Source organism: Rhinolophus ferrumequinum, chromosome 6, assembly GCF_004115265.2.
Source record: "Rhinolophus ferrumequinum isolate MPI-CBG mRhiFer1 chromosome 6, mRhiFer1_v1.p, whole genome shotgun sequence".
Taxonomy (NCBI): Eukaryota; Metazoa; Chordata; class Mammalia; order Chiroptera; family Rhinolophidae; genus Rhinolophus; species Rhinolophus ferrumequinum.
This window is the reverse complement of record NC_046289.1, coordinates 43,975,283-43,997,980: the sequence shown is the minus strand read 5'-3', so window position 1 is coordinate 43,997,980 and position 22,698 is coordinate 43,975,283. Positions and strand designations below refer to the sequence as shown.

At 48.9% G+C, this 22,698-nt stretch overlaps 1 protein-coding gene across 3 annotated transcripts in view; it reads left to right on the top strand.

Annotated features, from left to right (window-relative positions):
* SMAD3 (SMAD family member 3) overlaps window positions 1-22,698 on the top strand; it is a 115,660-nt gene that overhangs the window by 69,751 nt on the left and 23,211 nt on the right. For all 3 annotated transcript variants that reach the window (XM_033107593.1, XM_033107595.1, XM_033107594.1), the window contains exons 2-4: window positions 19,070-19,263; window positions 19,431-19,562; window positions 20,897-20,971. In XM_033107593.1, the coding sequence (XP_032963484.1) occupies window positions 19,070-19,263; window positions 19,431-19,562; window positions 20,897-20,971 (401 nt within the window). The remainder of the gene's footprint in view (window positions 1-19,069; window positions 19,264-19,430; window positions 19,563-20,896; window positions 20,972-22,698) is intronic.

The following is a 22,698-nucleotide window of genomic DNA, read 5'->3' as shown; positions in this document are numbered from 1 at the left end:
GAGAGAGAGCTTACAAAATAGTCGTGTCATGCTCGTGAAAGGGCCCCTGTGGTTCACCAGGTGGGCCCACAATGTTGGTCTGGAACACAGGGACCTGCGCGCCTGTGTAGGAGAGAGCCCAGCATCCGGCACTCCCAGCACTTCTCTCCTGGATTTGAACAGCCTCCTCACTTTCCATGGCAAGACCCTTTGCTCAGCAGATCATTCCCGGCCGGACCAGACCTCTGAGCAGTACAGCCCAGTCCCAGCATCACTGCAGCAGAGGTGATGGTGGTGGCGGGCTCTGGGTACCATTTATTCTGTTAATACCAACTTGAAATTTGGTGACTCACTTTGGGGTGCTTTGCCCGTCAGGGCTTCTCATTGCCGAGCAGTTGTTCTACATGGTGTCAGCCCAGAGTGGTGCTTTTCACGTCATCAGTAATGGATCTGCGTATGTTTTCAGGTAAATAACTAAATAGATGAGCCATTCACACAGTAGATAGGCCATAGCTACTTTTTCAATGAAATCTGTAGTGTGTGTATTTACCTCACTTTTGTTGGAACATAATATCACAGCCATCATGTTTCACTGTGGCTCCTTTTAGAGTGGAATGAGCGGAAGAAGACACCTTTGAACAGTCTGATGGAGTAATAGGTGTCTGGGTTTTTTACTTGTTTTGCTGCATTTTAAAATCAGGGTTCTAATAACTTTCCCATCAGAGTTTAGGGAGGTTTTTTGTTGTTGTTTTTTTTTTAACACTTATGTTGAGGTATAATTGACATACAATGACTGACACATAATAAAAATGTACAGTTTGATGAATTTAACATATGTGTACACCATGAAACCATCACCACAACCAAGAAAATGAACATACCCATTATCCTCAAAAGGTTCTTTCTGACCCGTTATCATTTCACACTCCTGTTTGCCAGCTGCCCGCCCCCCGCCCCACCCAATCCCAAGACAACAACTGATCTGCTTTCTGTTACCATGCATTAGTTTGAATTTCCTAAAATCTTATATTAATGGAATTGTACAGGGTGTACTCTTTGGGGGGAGGTTATCTGTATAGTATAATTCTTTTCAGATTCTTCCATGTTTTTGCATAGTGCAATCATGAATTCCTTTTTATGGCTGGGTGATATTTCAGTGTAGGGATCTAAACAGAGGAGTTTTGATTTTCATGTTATAATCAAAGAATTTTAACTAAGAATAGCAGAAGTAAATCATCTATGTAAAATATTATGTCAGTGGCGAACTTGAACACTTGTGTTTTCTTTTTGTTTTACAAATTTTTTATGGACGAGTAGTTTTTTTTTATAATGTGCTTTGAAAGAGCAAATACTCATTTAGAACTCATTTGGCCCTGGATTTTCACTTACTGAGGCCAGTCAGTATTGAGTACTTGCAGAGCACAGGACTTCATGTCACACAGCCAGTAGTTGATTTGCTTACGCAGTTCTGTCAGTAGTTAGTGGCACCACATCCTACGCGTGCTAGGGCTGCAGGCCTCTTAGACACGGAACTCTGCCATCTTTGCAAATACAGTGGAGTCTTGCCTTCCACAGTCTTCTTGGGGCCTGACGCTGTTTTCTGATTCTGAAGAACGTTATGGCAGATATGCCTTCTCTGCCCTCGATTCTTCTGTGGCCAGGCATGGGGAATGGGATCTCAGAGCTGCATTTCTGCAGTGCTGGAATTCCTGCTCAGAGCATTGCGTGAGAGGGGGTGGGGTGCAGGCAGGAAGTAAACCTCATGAATTCCCTCATCCTCACGAAACCACGCACCACACAAGGAGGGGGCAGGGGGGTGGGAGTTTACCGTGGGAGTTATGTTCCTAGTATTTGGTCGGTTGCCAACAGGAACCAGAATGGAATGATATTACTGGGGAGCTGGAAATGTGCCCCCTTTTCCATTGTTCAGTGAAATTCTCCTGAAAGAAGTCTCTGTGTGAGAAACACCAGGGAGCCTCTGATTAAAAGCCACGTTGTCAGAGAAGGGAGCTCAGACATATCTGGTCCAGCTTGCCCATGTTACAGATGAGGACCGAGGCTCAGAGGGTGGGAGCCACTCACACATAGTCACTGATAGCAGAACTGGGACTTGGGAAACCCAGGCGACTGCTTTAGACCTTCACTTTCATAATCTGTGAGGGTGGGAGTGTCAAGAAGACTTGGCAAAATTTGGTAGGCTTGGGAAGGCAATTATTAATCTCTCTGCCTGTGCTCAAAGCTGCTTCTACCATTAAAAAAAGAAAAAAAAGAAAAAAAGACACCATGAATTGTCCCCAGATGATGTTTCTAGAATGTTCTCACATCTCACAGTCTCCTGATCTTGTCAGCCACTTGTTCCAGGAATAAATTAAAAATTGGGGGAGGGGGGTGATCAGCAGCCTTGTTGCGCAGTACTTTCTGGCCTGTGAATGGAAGGTGATACCTTAGGTCTGTGTAGCACGTCTCAGTGTATGAAGGACCTTCATGTGCGGTCTCTCACATGAGCCCCTTGACAGTCTCTCCAGTCTTTCCCAGTGAGGAAACTGGCCCTGGGAGATGAGACACTTTGCCTAAAGTCTCCCAGGTGGCCAAGAAAGGAGCTAGAGTTGGAATCCAGTTCCTGGTTCCCAGTCTCATCTTGTTTCCACCATGTTCCCCTTCAAGGCAAGTGGTGTGTGGGGAACCAGCATGACACAGTGGGAAGACTCTGGGCTTTTGTGATTGGAGTTCAGAGTTTAACTCTGCTCACTGTGTGAACTCGTGGAAGAATCTTAACCTCTCTGAATTAACCTCCTTTTGGAAAATGAGGCTCTATCCTATGGGATTAAAGTATATACATATAAAGTGCTTAGCAAAGAACTTGCGTATAGGAAGCTACTGGTCGATGTTACTTTCTTAATGAAAGTGAGGCAGATGTGGGAAAAGCTGTGTGTGATGAAAAGGGTCTGTCAAGAAGAAATTAGGACACATTGGCATAAACTGTGGGGTGCCCTGGGACTTGCTCTTCTTGCACTCAGCATCTCACGTGTTTCCTGGTTTGTTCATTAGCCCTTGATCCTTGGCAAAGTTATGAAAACTGGGGTACTCACCAAGTGCCTGGCACATAGTAGGCCCACAATAAAGACAGGCTGGCTGATCAAGCGTTGTCCTTGCAGATGCTTGGAGTAGTAGAGTGTGTGCGCCTGCACATACCCTACACATGGTTTGAATAGAGCAGGACAAAGTCCTGGCAGAAACCAGACCTTGAAGGTGCTATTCAGGCCCCGGGCAGGTGGCCAGTGAGTGGAGCTGAGGCATGGAGGTGAGTGTTGTGCTGGAGGTGGCTGTGCCATGACCCCAGAACAGCCAGGGCTGAGTGGGGGTCAGTGCAGACTAGCAGCAGGGCCGGGGAAGACATTTCTGTCAGATACTGAGCTGCAACCTCTAGTCATGCCCAGCCCTGGTTCCCTGTGTTGTTGTTTAGAACATCTCCATTTCAGTAATTCATGCTCTTTGAATAGGGAAGGGAGGAGAACGAGCCCACTCCCTCCGCAGGGAGAGCCAGAAGCCACCTTGTCTCAGGTCCAGACATTTTAAAGGGACAAAGTTGGGCCAGTGTTTGGAGAAGAGGCACTCCTTCTCCACCCCACCCCTCCTTCTGCGTGATGCAGAGGACAAACACCTGGGAGACCTCCACAAGTGGCCTTGTGACTCAGGGCCTGGACCTCGCCTGATGCATAAAGAGGCTCCCTGGTCACAGGCAGGCAGTTTGAGGGCTCCCTATTGTGGGGTAAATAGGGAACACCCCTGAACCCTTCCTCCCATTTGACCACGCCCCTCCTGCTATTCTGCTTCCAAGGAGCCTGTTTGAGAATTCAGTGATTCACTTCCCGTCTTCAACCCTTGTTTCACGTTCCCTCCATTGTTAGCAAACAATCCAGGCCCCAGTGGCATGGGGTGTTCTGCTGCTCTGGGAGAGAGCCGGCACTGTTTACAGAGCTGGAGAGATGGGCCCCCGCTTACTTGAAAGACAGGCCGAAATGGTGCTGGGGCCCAACAGCTGGGTGTGTGGAGGTTGGGAAGAACACAATCCTCCTTCACAGAAACCGCGCTGATTTTCCTGCTAGCGATGGGAGCCCCTGCCCTCTGCTGTGATAATTAGCTTCTTTTTTAGCCCACAGCTGAGTTTTCCGTTTTGGGTCACAGGGAGTTTGGGGATCAGAGATTCCTGGGATAGAAAAAAGAACAGTGCAGTTTACTCAGAAGGATCCTGGGGTAGATGCTGGCCCCTCCTGGGCCCTGTTTTCCTCCTCCTGTGTTGGGGGGAAGCAAAGGGGGTGGCAGTGAAATGGCTGATCTCTAGAGTCCCCCAGCTCCGAAGTCCTGTGATTCCCCGAGCCCTGGGAGATGACACAAGAGGTCACCTGTGTTCACGCCTGTCTGGGTGGAATTCCACCAAAGCCAGCCAGAGATGTGAGCACGTCTGTGAACCATCACCTTCGTTTCGTGACCTGACTTTTGAGGTCAGCAGTTCTGCGTCCTCCCTCACCTTTCTGGTTTGAAGCAACCTTCTCTCGCAGGAAGTTGTTTGATATCTATTTCATTCCTTCTTATCACATCACAGCTGTGTCTGCCTCTTGTTTTACTGATATTGCGGCTAGGTTGGGGTTTTTTGTTTGTTTGTTTGTTTTGCCTCTAACCTGCAGAGAGTCAGAGTTGTGACATTTTCTTCTCACCCTCTGTTTGTTGTTCCATTTATAGTAGAGGAGAAAGGGATTTTTGTTGGGAGTCCTCATTCTTGATCATGTATTTGCTCTGCTGCTATTGATTCAGGTTTGTTTTCTCCGAGGCTCTACGTGCCTAAAGGCAGTAAAGGAATGGAAAGTGTAGACACAGCCACCTTCAAGCTGCTTTTCACTGCCGATTAGAGTATTTCACGGGTATGTGGAATGTCAGTTCTAGAAGGCAAGGAGACACTAGAAATGGTGAAACCTCTCGTTTTATAGATGGGATGACCTATACCTAGAGACCCTGCCCTCACCCTTATTCAGCAGCATAGCCAGTGTGAGAACCACTGATGTTCCAGCCCACTCCCCAGTGTAGCCCCAGATGTCTGCATGCTTTCTCTTCTGGTAAATCCAACGCTGATAAAATCTCCATTCGACAAATATTTGTTGAACAAATTTATTGCAAAGCCTGTACCTAATGTCTGACTATAACCTAAACCACAGATGACTTTCACTCTAGTATGGCAAGTGAAGTGGGTGAAATTCTCCCTTCAAAGGCATTTTAGCTTTCTGCATTTCCCCACTGGCTGCTTTAGCATAACTAACTGGCACCTGAGGTTGCCTTTCCCCTGCTGTTTTTAATTGCACCTCTCAAGACCAACTGACTGCTTAAAGAACATTTCTGGTATTGGGTCTCTGGCAGTAATATGCATCTGTGGGTCCCTTTCCTATAAGGCTTGATGTCTTGACTGGGTTATAAGGCTGGGGTCCAGCCTCAGGTTTTTGTTTGTTTCCTGCACTTTCTGATTGTTGGCACACAGAAAAATTCCATTATCATGACCTACTTGTGAGCAAATGTGATATTCAAGCCCTGTGCTCCGTCCAGGGTACAGGGAAAGTTAAGTTGGGTCTCTTTGCCCTCAAGGAGCTCCTGTGGGTTGGGGAAGTAAAGCCAGAAACACACAGAAGTTACTTAATTGCCGCAAGCTGGTGCTAAGTGATGTTGAGTTTGGTGAGTGTGGGACAATAGGGGCTGTAAGACTTTGAAGCGGGGAGGGCAGAGAGAGGTCATTCTGCAGAAAGAGCCACGGAATGGGATAACTGGGCCTGTCATAGGGCTGAAGAGAGCCTCTGGATTCACATAGCATCTCAGCATGCCATTACTGGCTGTAGATGTTTGACTGGGGGAGGCAGAAGCCCCAAGTTCAATGCTGTGGTTGCAGCATGTTACCTCTCCTTGGGGAAGGTAAGCATTTTGAATTTCCATATCTGTAAATCAGGCCTTGAAACATGACTGCTATTTAGGAAGTGGGACTCTGATGAAGTCATGCATGGCAGGTACTGTGTGCATTGTAGCCAGGACCGGGTGGGCTGGGTATGGGAGAGAACTGTAAGTGTCCAGGACCCAGAGGAGGGAGCCTCACCTGGAAACTTTCCTGTGCTCCCCATGGGAGCTGCTTTTAGATGTAGCTTTTGGCCAAGAGCCATTTAGTTGATGAGGCCAGTGAAAGTGGCAGGCCATTGCCACCCTGACATTGTAAGTGCTTGCCTGGCCTGTCTGAAGTCCTCCCTTCTTGTTTATTTGGAATTCCTATCTTCCTGCCCATAGGGGTTCTTTGCTGTCTTAGGTAAAATTGCCCCCAGTGAACCAGAACCTTTTGTTTAGGTACAATAGGAAGTCTGTCCCCTTAGACTGAAAGGAATGCTAATTGGCTGCTTAACTGTCTTCAGAATACTGGTGCCCAGAATACACAGGACACCCGGTCTTTGTTACAGGTTAGATGGAAACCGCTTACGTAAGCTTGTAAAGCTTTGGTCCAGAAAGAAGCAGAGTGTTTGTGGAATGTTAGAGATCGGAGTCCTGCAAATGCTGTGTTTTCTGTATACAAAGGTAGCTATTTAACTTCATGATCCTTAAACTAACGTTTTCTAGAAATGTGGTCATTTCCCACCCCTCCCTTACTTCCAGCTCTCCCACAGTGGCTGAACTGAAAGGTTGGAGGATTCTAAGGACTTTGGGGCCTCTTTTAAAAATAAGGAAAGAGTTGTGAATGTGGTTAAGTGTGAAATGTGGGAATGTTCCTTTCCCAACCCATACTGTATGGTATTTCGCTAGGAATTGTTATAAAATCGGAGCTTCAGTGAGCACTTGTCCAGAAGCATTGCCTCTTGGTTCGAATGTCACTGAGTTGCCCAGTTTACCCTTTGCATGCTTAAGAACGCTTGTGGCACAGTTTTATCTCCCTGGCCAATGACTCATAATGAAGGATGTCAAAACTATGCAATTAACAGAAAACCTCCTTATTTATGCCCTCTTCACCTCTCCCCCCAGCTCCCCAAGTCACGAATGCCTGTCTGATATTTTCTATAAGTCTTTGGAAACTTTGATGTGTTTTGATAGGACAAGACAGCGAGTCATCATCATCATCACTTGGTTCCACTTGTTTAACCCCAAATGTCTGTGAGAATTCTTCTTCTCAAAAAAAAAAAAAAGAAAAAGAAAAGAAAAAAAAAGAAGAAAGAAACCCCACCCCCAAACGTGCAGTCTGCCCACAGGAAGTGATTCATGGTGCTGGATTCATGCAAACCTGACGGGGCAGGAGGTGGGAGGCTGGGAGAACCGGGTCCGGGAAGAGACAACACAGAGAGGATACTCAGACCTTCATGGTTTCTGCTTCGTGGAAGAAAGTGAAAAACAGAATGACTAAGAGGGCTGTAATAAGAATTGTTTGTGTAGTGAAGTGAGCTAATATTGAAGGTCGCTGGCAGATAAGGGGAATAGCATTTGTCAGGGGAGGTGGCTTTTCAGTGTCCTGCCCGTTTTATTCTTTAAGGGAGCAAACATGTTTCTAAGACTTAAGGCCATTTATTAGTGGAAGGTCACTAATTCCATCTCCCCCCACCGCCCCCTTACCAATTCTAAGCCCCCGTTTTTCTCTTCTGCAGAGAAAAGGGGCTACACTGAGATAATATCTAAAAGTCTCCAAAAGCTCTTTCTTCTTTGCTTTTTACCTTTCCCTCCAAAGTTAGACTTTTGAGGCTAGTAAATATCTTTCCCTAACTGCTGATTTGTGTTTCCCACACAGAGTATCATGTTGTCATAGAGAGAAGGAATCCTTTCTGTCCCGTGTGCTTCTGTTCTGTGGACTTCAGTTTGGCATTTTATTTTGTTTTCCCCCCAAATTGAAAATACAAATGAATCTGTTTCCTAGAAGCAGTTTGGAAACAGAGAGCCTCTGAGTGTTGGATTGTGCAGAGCCCTACTGCCCAGCAGGACCCTTGGAGGCCAAAATGAGAGTGAGAAGAGGTGTCTAAATGCACCTGGATCCATGATTCCACTTCAAACTCCCTGTATTTTATGAGGTGAACTTTGGGAGTGGGGGTGTCGTAAAGCTGGGGTGAAGTTCCTTTTTGCCTTAAGCCCATCAAAACGTTGCCAAGGGCTGTGAGTCTTCTGAATGGGCCACGAGTGATCGCTTTAAAAATAAACCAATAGATGATCTTTGGGTTTAATTCCAGTCCCAGTGAATGTTAACTAGCAGAATGAAATAGCCATCCAGAAAGTTCTGTGAAGCCTGGCAACTATTCTTTCCCCTTCGTCCAGTAACCAGAGACCAACCCAGATCTCTGTAACATCTTCCGTTGGAGACTTGAAACCTCTGTCAGCCTGCTGACACTCGAGAAAAAGTAATCCCCATCAAGTTGGCGCTTAGAGAAAAAAAAAGTTTGTGAAAACGAAGCTGTTAAAAGGAAAGATTTCAGATGAAATCTCCCTCCTTTCCCCTTCCCACCCCTTTCTCCTTCGAGATTTCACTACTTTCTTTGCTTGGGGAAGGGAGGGGCAAGGGTTGTCTGCCGAGAGCCCACGGAGACTCTCGGATGATTCTATCACGGTGAACGCTGTGTTTTGCTGTCATAGGGAACTGGCTTTGGGGTGTCACATCCAGGTTCAAGGCCAGGTACTGCTTCTTGCTGTTCTGGGCAACTTTGGGCAAGTCACTCATCACAGGACTCTGTCACCTGTAAAATGGAAGTGAGGGTACCCAGCTCATGGGATCTCTGTATCTAGTGAGATAATGAGTGAGAAGTGCCGAGCAAACAGCTGCTCTGAGGTATAAATTGCTTCTCGACCTGCTTCCACCCCCAGAATGGTTCCTTCACCCATGATTCTCATGGGGCCCAGGAAATGAACATGCCCCCTCGGCAATATCTGGAGACAGTTTTGGTTATGAAAACTGGGGGTAGGGGTGCTACTTACAGGTAGAGTCCAGAATGCTGCTAACCATCCTACAGTGCACAGGACAACCCCTGCCCCACCAAGAGAATTATCTGGCCCTAAATGTTGGGAGAGCTGCGGTTGAGAAACAGTGGGGCTCGCCTTACTCATAGCCTGATACTGGAAAGTTCTCAGCGTATGTGTGCTTTACAGATGAGTATAATGAAGCTGAACTTTCTCCACAACTCAGCCTCCTCCTTTTTCAGAAAGGACACTCTCTATGCCCTCTCCTGGCCCCTTGGGAGGAAGGAAGCCCCGAGATCCGATGATCTTCATGTGTTTCCTGTGGGGTTCAGCCGCCCCCCACCCCAGGATGTTTCAGCGATCTCTGGGGCTCACACTCAGGCCCCGTCAGCTCCCACTTGTCCTGGACCTGAGCCAGCTGTTCTGGAAAACTAGCAGTGGGAGGGGAGCCATAAATACAGTGGGAGGGAGTGAAGAAGAGGCTAGCTGCTGCTCTGAAGCACAGCACAGGGGGCTTCAGCCTGGCATCTCATTGGGTGTCCCCCCAGTTAGGCAACGTGAAGCTCTGGATATTAGCCATCTGGGAATTCAGATGGGAATTGAGTTGTTCTTGGTAGAAATTGTTCGGTGATGGTATCAAGGATTGTGAATTGCTGGTTTCAGCGCCTCACAGGCCAATCTCAACTGGAACGTTAAAAAATGTGCTTAGCATAGTTACAGAACTTGCTGAGAACACTTAGGAAACTGGGCTAGAGCCTTAGGTCACTGTGGCAGAGCTGACAACGAAACCTCAATTATCTAGCACCTGCCCCCACCACAAAGCTCACCTAACCAGGTTCCTTCTTGGTGACACCAAATGACAAGAACAGGCTGATGTTGGAAATGTTGCTTTTTATTTAAACACCAACAATCAAAGAAAACTTTGAAAGTGTCAGAATAGTATATTTAGTGTACAGCTCAATTTTTTTGTGTGTTTGTAACTTTTTATTTTAATATAATTTTGAACCTCAGAAAGTTGCAACAATAGGACAAGGATTGCAGTATACGTCATTCACTCAGAGTCACAAGTTGCTCAGTCCCATTTTTGAAAAACAGCTTTTGTCATCCTGAAGAGTGAGACCTTCGGGCACCTTAAAATTCAATACACGAAAGAAAATATGTTTCGTTGTACTCAACTTGCCAAGGCGGGCAAACGGACTCAAATACATCTTACAGACGCATCAGCGGGGAGGCCTGGCTAATGGAATAGCATTTGGGAGGCCGCCTTCTCAAAGCTCTGCGTTCATTTCCTGGGTGACCTTCAGGTACATTGGTCTTGGTTTCCTCAACTACAAAAGGAAGGGACTGGACAAGATGCTTTCAAGGGTCCACAAGTACCAGCTGTCTGATCTTCTCCAAAGTGGGTTTTGAGGTGTACATTTAGATAGCCAGAGCTTCAGCTGACCAGGACACTTTGTTCCCTGAAGGTTAGGCCTCTCTGGTTTATCACCTGCAGCCAGGGGACTAGGCACATAACCCCCAGCAGAACTTCTGCCAAGAACCAAGGATGCTTAGTTTTGGCTATGTTTGTCTAAGGAAAAGGATCCCAGTGAACCCCAAAATCAAATGACTCAGCAGGAGAGTTTCAGAGCTTTCATATTTGCTATGCTGTTAAATAGTTGTCCTGGGTTGTCCTTGACATGGAAGAGATAAAGGCACATTCTGATACTTGCATATTAAGGAGCAGCGGGGTGGGTGGGGTTGGGGGGAGAGAGAGAGAGAGAGAGAGAGAGATCTGAGCTCAGAGCACTATCCCTCAAAGGCTAGTGGAACCAATGCAAGGGGCCTTTTAACGTCTCAAGCAGAATTTTTTCTGCCTTCTTAGAAGGTTTGATGAGTGAGCATATAATTCTTGAAGTTACTCAAGCCTTGTTTTTATTTTAAACCAAAAAAAAAGTAAAACCCACATATAATGTAAATCTCAAGAAGAATGGAGTATAAAGATTTTATTGCAGGTGAACGAACATGGGATAGTGAACTAGCTTGATTCTTGTCAAAGGGAGAAAGGTGAGGACTCATTCCACTCGTGTAGGAAGGGAAGGTATTAACATCCATAGCAGGTGGACCTATCAGCTGCAGCATGTACGTTCCGGGAAGAATATGTATGAGTGTGGGTTCGTAGTATATTAGAACCCCCAAGATGAGAAATAATCCCTTTTTTTTCTTACACTAAAATATAGCAGATATTAGAGAGAAATGTAAAGATAAAGAATAAATGGAGTTGAAATGGTTGGCAGATGTTTGGTTTGATATTGATAACACATTGCGTTATCAATGTGTTACTTGGACCTCTTCAAAAAATTAATATTAGTTGAGCATTTGGGGTAAATTCACATTTTATGCAGATTGACCCTGAAAGCCAGTAGATAGTTTGTTCTCCATAAACAAAAACTAAGTTTTTCTGAAATGGTTGTCTTATCGTGGTATTATATTCAAGGTCAGGAAATAGTGTTATACCCCATTTATAGTTAGGGGAGAGTGAGTCACACAGCCTGCCTTCACTTTAGATTAAGTCTGGGCCTCTGCAAAGTTGGATAACGTTTCAGACACTCTGTTTCCCCATCAGTATACAAAGATAATGATACTAGCAAGTTTATTGGGAAGACTGGCAGTAGAGCCAGTGTATCAGTCAGCTAGTGATGAGTAACAAACCACTTCAAAAGCTCAGCAGCTTGAAACAGCCATTGTTCGTGTTGACTCTTGCTTCTGTGGTTCACCTGGGCTTGGTGTCTTGCTGAGGGCTTGGCTCAGACTGTTCCAACTGTGTTGGTTCCTGGGCCAAGGCTGAGGGGCAGCGCCTGCCTGGGGAAGCTCTTCCCTTGGCGAGGACAGAGGTGCAAGAGGGCAAGCCGAAACACTCGATGGCAATTTACCCCTTCTGCTCACATTCCACGGGCCAAAGCAAGTCAATAGCCTCACCAAAGTCAAGGGACAAGGGTGTACACTCCACCCATGGTAGGAGGAGCAGCAGAGTCTTCCAGCAAAGGGCATGGACACGGAGAGGGTGACTGATTCAATCTACCTCAATCATCAAGTGACCAGCACAGTGTGTGGCACATCGTGGTAGTAACTTCTGCTACTGTTGTTGTTATTACTACTCCTCAACATAAGCAAATCAAAAGAGAAAGCTTGTCTCTTAAAGAAGCTAGAAAGTTTATTATTGGATGTGTGTTAAGTAAAATCCATTTCAACTGAAATATGATAGTGTTAATAAATGTACGTTTTGTTCACGTCTTTGACTAAGGTAACTGGCACAGTGCCTGGGAAGTAGTGGGTGTTCAGTAACCAGTTGATGATTTAAGAGGTCAGTTTCCCTGATGGGGGTGCAGCATGGGAGAGCAGAAAAAGCCGTTCACCCCACCCCTTGCCCTTCATTTCTCAGCACTGGTCTGGGTTTGTATTCTGACCCTGTGTTTCACAAGTTATCTGACCTTGGGCAAGCCCCTAAAGTTCTCTGTGCTTGGCGAAGGCAGGGTATACTGGGCTTTGCCATTTTTGTATTCTTACACAGTCGTAGTGTGTTTGGCACACGGTTCATGCTGAATAGACCTTGGCCTATTTCTAGAGCTTCTGTTCTCTGCTTCCAGTCTCCTCTCCAACTGCCATGTCCAAGTCCACTGGTATTCACATCGGCCCTCAGACAGCTGTGGGTAGCTGGTCACTGGTAACAGAGAATGCAAGTGGCATGTGGCAGGAGGTGGGCCACAGCCTGTTCTCTCCCCTTGGGAGCACTCTGGCAAGCTTCCCCTCACTGTCGGCTTTGGATTCTGGCATGTCCACATCCTTGGCTGTGGCTCCCACCACCATTTTGGGATACTTTATGGGTCGCACTTGGAGGCAATGGGAGGAAACCTAATTTCCTGCCACAGGAAATGGTTTAGCTGGTGAAGAATATATTTAAGGATTAAAATCTTTGTTAAAGGAGCTGGAGGGAATTGCTGGAGAAGGACTTTTAGGGGTCTCTCATCAGGAAGTCACTGGGTGTGGGAAGTGATCTCAGCCATAAATGGGGAGGAGGCGTGAAGGTGGGTTCCTGGGACTATACTCTTAGCCCCAAGAGCTGGTCTTGGGCTACCAGGAAGGCTGGGCCAGGAGAGTAGGTCATAAATAGGTCCTTTTCTGTAGCCGAGTTTGTTTATGGTAACATCAGCTCAGAATTAAGACCTATTTATTGGGTTGACTTAAAATGGGCCTGGTGCCCTGTGAGGCTCGGGAGGGTGTGTACCGGACACATCAGCTAAATTAAATTCAGCAGCTGAAACTCCCGATTCACTATTACTCCTTTGGGAAGCATTGGTGTGTATTTTGAGTGGGACAGAGGGAGAAGGAAGGACTACCAGGGCTGGCTCCTGGCAGCCCAGATTGAACCAACAGGAGTCATCACTGATGCATATAAAGTGAAGGAGATGCCATCCCTGTCATGAATTAGGGGGGAATTATATGGCCCAGAAGCAGGGACACGGACCAGATGACTTCTGGAAAATACTGCCAAGCCAGACCAGTGGTCACATGCTCACGAGCTGCAGAACTTGCCTGTCTCCCTGCTCTTGGGCCCGGCGTGACAGCCAGGAGAGCTTGCTTCTACCCGCAGCCCTGGTGCAGACTGCTGTGTGCTTCTGGGATGGGAGGTTTGCCTCTTGGATGTACCAGGCGCACAGTGAGGCAGGACCACTACAAGACGTGTCTTGTTACCTGCACAGCATTGCGGTGGGGCTCACCGGAGATAGGGAGCACAGCAGCGTTGGGAAAATCCGAAGCACCAGGCTGACGGAGGTTTCCCTGCAGCCCACGTGGCTGTGCATCCAGATGGCCGAAACGGGAGGGGAGGCGTTTGTGGGTACCTACTCTCTGGCTCACTTTGTCGGGCACTGTTATATGGGTAGTCATGAAGGTAGTAGCCTTTGATGAGCTCCCCATGAGCAGGCAACCGCTGATCTACTTTCTGTCACTCTAGGTTGTATTTTTGCTACAACTTTAAATAACTCTATAATTTTACCTAAACGGAATCCTGTCTGGCTTTTTTCACTCAGCATGATTATTTTTAGGTTCATCCGTAGGTTCATCTGTCGTGTTGCATGTATCAGTAGTTCCTTCTTTGTTATTGCTGTATGGGTATTGCTGTATAGTATGCCTTTTTATGGGTCTGTCATGGTTTGTTTATCCGTTCACCTGTTGATAAACATTGAGTAATTTCCAGTTTGGCGCTGTTATAAATGAAGCTGCTGTGGACACTTGCGTATGGGCGGATGCTTTGATTTCTTTGGGGTAAGCACTTCGGAATGAAATGGGTAGATGTTATGCTAGGTTTGTTTTCAGCTTCTGAAGAAACTTCCAAACTGTTTCCCAAAGTAGCTGTACTATTTTACATTCCTACCAGTAATGTTTGAAGTTCTAGTTGCTCCACATTCTTGCCCACGTGTAGCACAGTCTTTATTGTAGCCATTCTAATAATTACATGGTGGTATCTCACTGTAGTTTTAATTTGCACTGCTCTAATGGCAAATGATGTCCAACATCTTTTCATGTGTGTATTTGCCATCTTTATATCTTTGTGTGTAGTATCTGCTCAAATATATATTTTTTAATAGTTGGGTTGTTTGTTTTCTTAATATGGAGTTTTCAGAGTTCTTTGCATATTCTGGACATAGGTCCTTCACTGGATGTATGCTTTGCAAATATTTCCTCCCAATTTTCTGTCTCGTCTCTTCTTTCTCTTAGCAGTGACTTCGGAAGACCAAAGGCTTGAATTTTGATGAAGTCCAATTTATCAACTTGTTAAAAACGGAATGTGCTTCTGGTGTGCGTCTAGGCAATGTTTGCCTATCCCAAGGTCACACGGAGTTTCTTCTATGTTTTCTTCTAGAAGTTGTATTGTTTTAGGCTTTATATTATGACCCGCTTCAGCTAATCTTTATACCAGATACCAGGTGTAGACTGAAGTTCATTTTCCTTGCATATGGATATCCAACTGTTCTAGCACCATGTGTTGAAAAGTCTATCCTTTCTTTACTAACTAGTTTTTGGGCCTTTGTCAAATATCGGTTGTCCACATCTATTTGACTATTTCTAGACTCTATTAGGTTCCATCATCTGTTTATCAGCCTTTTTGCCGTTACCACACTGACTTGATTACTGTAGCTCTCTTGCTTTTAAAAAATTGAATTATATTATCAAAATACTTCATGTACATAATAGTTTAGGAACTTAAGAAGTCCTTGACTTGATTCTCTCTTGAATTTTTAATTTATATTCTTATTTTTTGTTTCCAATAGGTTTTTTTCTAATAGTCTGTAAATGTTCCTATTTTTGGATTGCAATATCTTATCTCCCTGAGAGTAGTGTTTGTTTTGTTTTATTTAGCTTGGAAGTTTTCTTCTCCCTGCATTGTCTCAGACTTCCCTTTTTGCCTCCTTCTTGTTTCTTTCTCTGTGCCTCCTGTTAGAGGCTTTCTTTAAATGGCTGGGGATTCTGGCTGTGCATTCATATTTGAGTAAGACAATAAAAAGCTGATTAAATGCTCCATGTATGGAGATGGAAGAGGATTGTTGGCTGGTGTGCTGTCCTGTAGTCTTGGGTGAACTGGCAGGAACAGGGCCATTTTGTTGGGGGGAATCCTCTAATGTCAGGATTGCAGGGGTTTTTTTGTGGACTGGCTGTTTGATTTATCCATAGGAGGGGATGGAGGCACAGACCATCAGTCACTGTCCTGGGTACCAAGTGAGCAAGGGAGCCTTCATGAAATCCTTGTTCCTGCACTCATTTCACCTACACCCCCAGCTGTGACCTGGTAGCCTGGTCCAGAGCCCGCTGTCCGGTTTATTTTCTGCAGAGAGCAAACCTGTCTCTCTCAGGATTGTGAAGGCCCTGTTTGTGGAGGCTGAGGGAGGGGGGCTGTGATCTGACTGCCTCTTCTATAGACTTTCAACCCCCCCTCCTGTTTTCAGCTTCATCTTGAGCCTCCAATCCCTGAATCTTTCCCGGGTTCTGAGGCACAAATGGAGTCACTTTTGTTGGCTTCCTCTGATCGGCGCTTGGTTTCAGCTCACTCCCCTCTGCTAGGTCTGTTCCCATTCTGCCATCTGCTTTCTACTTTTGTCTGCTCTGTTCCCCTAGTCATTGTGTTGCGCAGGACAGAGATAAATGCATCCATTCAGTTTGTTTTATTTGACCAAAGGGCGCCTTTTACCCTTCTCGCCCTGCCCCCCTCCTTTCCCCTTTCCCCTGCCCCCACCATCTAGCTCCTGCCCCTCTTTTCCTCCCCTCTCCCTCCCTTCCACCATCCTCTTCTACCCTGCCCCCCATATCTTACTCCTCCTCCTTTCTCCTCCTTCCTCCTTCTTTGCCTGGAGCTTTGTGTGCCATAATTGTTCCAGTATATAGCCAACCTCTTCGGGCCCTGAGGGGGAAACAGGCCAGTAATATAGAAAGGATTGGTAAGGAATCAGGAAACTGCAGTTCCCGACCTACAGACATGACAGACCTTCCGTCCTCCTTCACCCCCCACTTGACTCTCCTTCCCATCCCTCAGCTATGAAAACCGTGATGACCACATCACAGCCCCGGGGCCTCACGCCTCACCTGCACTGTGCCTGAGCTTCGTGTCCCACTGGCCACCCCGTTTCTGCCCACTCCATGCCTTCTTTTCCCTTGTAAGTCCCTGAGCAGGTGTGAGGCCCCGGCTCCACTATGGATCTCGGTTGAGTGAGGGGCCTGGCTGGTGCCCTGGGTTCTAGGGGTTCAGAATGTGAGGGCCGTGAGTGTCCTTCCTCATATGGAATGCCCAGAGTCTCCTGGACACACACAGCATCCTGTCCCCTCCACTGTCCCTTCCTAAAGACTGCGGCCTGGGTCCAGGGCTGATGGGAACTTCGCTCATTCTCGTAAGCTTCCTGCTGCGTGGAGGCTGAGACCCTCCTCCCGTGTCATGCACCATCACCCCTCCTCCTGCTGTAGGTTATTAGTTTTAAAGCAAGAGAGCACCCCTGCCATCAACCAGGTGAGGGTGGGGGGCTCCGTCCGCAGCCCCATTCCTCCCTTGCTGCCAGCCTGTGCCTTTCTCCTCGGCCTCCCTCTGCAGAGGCAGCTACAGATGTCCAGCTGGCCCTTTGTTGGGCTTTTGTCAGACACTGAAGCGCACATGTGTCCACTTCTGTGGGCGCTCAGTGGCTTTGCAAGAGAATGGGAGCAGCTGGATGATGGTCTGTCCTCTGTCCTCTCTCACCACTTCCCACTCTCCTTTCGCTCCTCCTCAGCCCCACACTCACCCCATTTATCCAGGGCTGGGCTTGGAGACTGGCTGTTGTCATGTGGGATAATAACACTCATGGTTGGTGTTTTACGAAGCACTTTGCATTGTAGCCACAGATGCAGTGGTTCAAGGGGATGGGAGGATGTTTCCATTTTACAGGTGAAGTAACTGAGGGTCCCGAGACTTCAAGACTTGCCCAGTGCCTCCCAGCTACAAGAGTAGGACTCCATGTAGACCCCAGGTTTCCTGACTCCGTATCTGGCAGTCTTCTTTCTATACCTCAGGGGCGAGTCTGAGACTGTCCTCTGCTTTCTGCCTGGTAATTACTGTTTTTTCGGCTGTTAGGGGTTCCTTGGTCTGAGGCCCTATGGGAAGGAGGTAATTACATCCTTTGAGATGCCCTTAGTCCGGCAGCTCCCATCAGTCCCTGTGACAAAGCCCAGTTCTGACCTTTGTCTGTCCTTCCCAATGCCCAGGCTCGTGGCCTGGAGAGTTTGATTGGATTCCTCTGTTTCTCTCTCTTTGGGCGGTGCCTCAGCTTGCATCTGGCTAGCCCTCCCTCAGAGTGCCCCTAAATCCTGTTTATTCAGGCACATGGGTGCCCTCAGTCATATGGGGGCAGGGAAGGAGAGCTTGCAAATGCCTCTCCACCAGACCCGCCTAGTCGTTAAAAAAAGTCATGCCCACCACTTTATTCCTTAGGAAATATGTGTTAATCTTTTATGTGTGAGTAGAATCTTCTCGCTCTCTGACACTGGATGCCATCTGAAATTCCACCTCACTCAGAAGCCCCCTACCTCCCTCCTTTCCTCTTGGCCAGCAGTGTTTCTGCCACTGGTGACGTCTGTCCGGTGGCACTGTGCCAACTTGCTTGTCCTGCAGATCACCTGGAGAGTTTATAAAGAGGAGGATTCTGATTTAGTAAGTTGGGGTGGGCTCTACCTGTTAAACAGACTTCTGTGGACCCATGAGAGGTGACGGGGTGGGGGTGGGGGTCACACCTGCTCAGAGGCCAGGTCCTCAGAGAAGACAGACTTTGTCCAGGGACAGGGCACCGACATCTTCCGTGTGTTTGGCACAGCCAGGCTGGGACAGTTGTGGAACTAAGTGTGGTGTGGAGTCGCACGCTCCGTTCCTGCTCAGTCCATGCACGGCCCCGCCGGCCTTCGCTCTGAACTAGAAGGGAGCTATGGATGGTGACACCTGCGTCAACAGGCAGACGACCCTCACACTGACAAGGACTCCTGGGAAGTCTGCTGTATAGGCTCTTACCATTTAAAAGTCCCTTGAAAGTCCTTTTCTCCTTCTCTGCCTCATCTAAAAACGAGAGGTGTGTTTTTTTTTTCCCTTGTTTTCTAATGTGTGAAGGAGGACCTGGGTGAATGTTGAAAGAGATCAGAGATGGTCTGTGTGCTTTGTATCACCTACACCCCCATATCACTGTGGTCCTCATGTTCTTACCTAAATAACTCGTTTTCTTGCTCAGCCCTGTCCGCCCGCCCACCTCCACGGGCTCGTGGACCTTTTCAGGGCACCATTCAAGTGCCATTCCCTTCATATGGAGGAGAGTAGGGTTGGTTTGGGGAGATGGAGAACTCACCGCAGGGCCTGGTGCGCTCATGGCCCCCTCTGCCAGCCCGGGGGGGCCTTACCCTTCCTGGGTGGGCCTCTGTGTTCTTCTCCTGGGATCCCTTCCAGCACTGGTTCTCTGATCTCCGGGCCCTCGGCATCTGAGAGAAAGGAGGCGGGGCAATCTTGCTGAGTCTCTGCCCAGCAAACTCGCTGGGGCTGCGGAACTTTGGGGAAGGCAAGCCAAGTCCACGTCTCTGCCTCCTTTTGCCCCTCCCACCCTGGCAGGTCCTTGGATGGCCGACTGCAGGTGTCCCATCGGAAGGGGCTCCCCCATGTCATCTATTGCCGTCTGTGGCGATGGCCCGACCTGCATAGCCACCACGAGCTGCGGGCCATGGAGCTGTGTGAGTTCGCCTTCAACATGAAGAAGGATGAGGTCTGCGTGAATCCGTACCACTATCAGAGGGTGGAGACCCCAGGTACGCTCCCCTGCCTCTCTGTGGGGTCTGCACACGTCATCGCCTCCCCCTCCTGCTCCCCTTTCCTTTCCCTGAGGGAGGGTCTGCAGTGTATTGGGGGGTACAGGGGCTTTGGTGCCAGGCTGGCATCCATGCCGATCTGCCTCTGCTCTGTCTCCACTGGACAGTTCTACCTCCTGTGTTGGTTCCACGCCACACAGAGATCCCGGCCGAGTTCCCCCCGCTGGACGACTACAGCCATTCCATTCCTGAAAACACTAACTTCCCCGCGGGCATCGAGCCGCAGAGCAATATTCCAGGTAGGTACATGGCGGTGCAGACCAGTCTGGGGATGTGGGTCCCACTGCTCCGGTCAAGGCCCCCTCGGCCCTCCCCGGCACCCCCTCTCTGCACACAGCCTGGACCCTGACTCAGAACCGCATCCCTGTTGGGAGAGGACCCGTGGCCTTGGCTCCCTGCTCACTAATGATGCTTTTCTTGGCACGGAGGAGCAGCGGCGTGACCCTTCCGCCCGGCCTCAGTGCAGTCATTTATTTTGGAAGCGGAAATAGCAACACTGTGTTCCTCTCACCGCCCTTGAGGCCTAGGCGGGAGTTCAGGCAGAATCCCCGATGGTCTGGGGGCTGCAGAGGCAGTGGGAGCACTGTGGGCCAGGCAGCAGTGAGCAGAAAGCTGGCCTGTAAGTCAGCCTGCTGAGCGGTTACAGCCCGGGTGGGGGGTGAGGCCCAATTTTAGTTTTTGCTCCACAGGGAGAAATGGGCTCCACTGTCAAAGAGTGCAGATGTTTTTAGAAGCCCCTCATTTACATGCAAATAATGTGTGAACCAGCAGCACTCTCCGAGTCCAGAGAAACGCTTGGCAGCATTTGGGCTGGTCACCATGCAGGGACTGCGGCTGCCCAGTAACTTCTCTGCGTTCCTTTCAGAGCAGTCTGATTTGGATGAGCCTTCACCCCGAGTGAGTTTACTATCTGAGGTGAACCACAGGCCTGTGTGCGTGGGTCACAGCACTCAGGAGAGACCCACTTTGCACAGCCAGTCTTTTCAGATTCTGCACAGGTAGCACTGGTGTCCAAAGAGCAGGTCACCCCCTCTGGTCATGCAGCAAGCCTTAGAGAGCTAAGTCGGTCAGGGCGAGGGCGGGGGGTCATTCAAAGAAATAGATTAGTCTCTGCTGTCACTGCACGTGCTACTCACTTGGGAAGCTAAGACAGCCGCTAAGGAGACAGCAAACAAAAAGGCACCTGCACAGGAGTCGATGGCAGAGCCACAGTGGGGTTTGAGGCGGTCGCCCTTCGAGGACAGAGATGGGCAAGGCTGAAGCAAGGCCACAGCTTCCCTGGAGGGGTGAGCTTCAACCTGACCTTGAAGGAGGGGGAGAAATTAGCCTGGCAGAGGCTGTAGGAATAGGCATGTCAGACTCGGGAGCCGGATGGTGTGAACCAAGGCAGTAATGATCAGCCTGGAGGTGGAGAGCACGAGGACAGCAAGATCCAGGAGCTGTGCCCTTGCTCTGAGGCCCAGAGTTCCTCCAGAGCTTGCTACTGGTATGGTGGTGGGAATATGTGATAAGTTTGCAAAAGGTCTCTCGAGAGCCGAGCCATTTCATGAACCACCTTCCTTCTGGTTCCCAGAAACCCCACCCCCTGGCTACCTGAGTGAAGATGGAGAGACCAGTGACCACCAGATGAACCACAGCATGGATGCAGGTCAGAGTCTCAAAGGGGGGTGCTCATAATCCCGAGTGCTTGCCCTCGCTCTGTCCCTCCACACCCCTCCCTCCGTCCCTCTAGCCAGTATTTATAGAGCAACCACTCTGTGCCAGGCACTGTGCCAGGCGCTGGGGATAGAGGAGAAGCCTGAGCTGCTTACAGCTTGTGGGTGAGACTGACAAGACAAGTAGTAGTTACTGTGCTGGCTTATACATGCCCCGATGGAAGATGCCACGTGGTCTCAGGCGCACAGAGCAGGGCCACCTAACCCAGCCTGGGGAGGACGTGCTGGGGACAGAGCAGTACTTGGCGGTGTAGGTTTTTCTTGAGTTGAATCTTGGCGATGTGTAGGTGTTGGCCAAGCCATTGGGCAGGCAAAGGGTGTGCCAGGCAGAGGCATGGGGCAAGGGCAGGAGAGTCCGGAGAAGTCTGCAAATGGTAAGCACTCAGTGTGACCAGAGCCCTGCTCCTCCAGAGCAGGGACAGACCAGGGCGTGTCAGTCAGACGTCAGGAGTTGGGGGGAGGGGCCGATGGGGAGCGACTGCAGGCTTTTACGCCGAGTCTGTGCCTCAGTGAGATGTGGTGGCAGTAGGGTGGACGGTAGCCTCCATCACCAGAAACAGTTCCGGAGAGCCAGAGTAGAGGCAGGGTCTTGCCAGTGGCCAGTGGAGGTCCCTGAAGCCTCTACTTCTCTGTGGTAACCAAATGTGATCCGTGGTTCCTACTGTGGGGGACCCAGCCCAGTTGTCTCCAGTCACACCTCCAGATGTTCCCGCGTCATTTATTATGGGACCAAATTGGCTCCACACCAGCAGCTTCTTGAATTGAACCCCAGCTGCCACATGGAATGTGCACTGCGCTGTGTGCGGTTGGGTGAGGAGGAGGAGGGAGCCAAGCAGATGTTCCGTTCCAATGCTGGCAGGCCTGCCTTGTACCCACGGAGCCACTAGATGCACCAAAGCCACCTGCCTTGCACACAGCCCAAAAGAGAGTGTGCAATTCCTGAGAACGACAAAAGACATTCACATGTTCATTGCAAGGGGAGTTGCTTGATCCCTAGCCTGGGCATGGCGGCACTTTGGGGTTTAGCACCCCCTCCCCCAACACACGCCCTGGATGAGCGGCTGACAGTGTGAACCCAGCTGGAATGCATTGAAGACCTTCCTGTGTTGGATGCCAAGTGGCCACGGCTAGCCTACAGCTATTAAATGCTGGCATGGGAAGCAGGCCAGCTAAGCAGCGTCTCCCCAGATGCTGCGTTTCTTCTCACTCTTCCTTCTCTGTTCCTGCTTTGCTGCTCTTCGTGTTTGTGGAATGAGTGCTCTAAAAGAGGGGGGTCTGTATATGGCCCGAGCAGCGGCCTTTTTGCCCCCTCAGCTCTCGGTTCTTCGTCCTCCTCCCTCTCCTTTCTGCCCCATTTTTTCCGTCTTCTGTCCCTCCTTCCTCTGTTCCCATAAGCGTATTTGCAGGGCCCTCTTGTGAACATTAGTGATTTATCCAAAGTAGACACAGGGCTTTGTGGACGCCAGCCGGCCTGTGGGTGGGTGCGTGGCAGCTCCTGTTTAGTCCATGTTCCTCACTCAGAGTTGTCTGTGTGGAAACCAGTCCAGTTGCTCATGGTCCAGCTGTTCGTGGACAGCTGCCATATGGTGGTGTCCCAGTTGGAGCTCAAGGATCACCTTGTCCAGCCCTGTGTCTCCCTCCCCTAATGCACACGCATGTC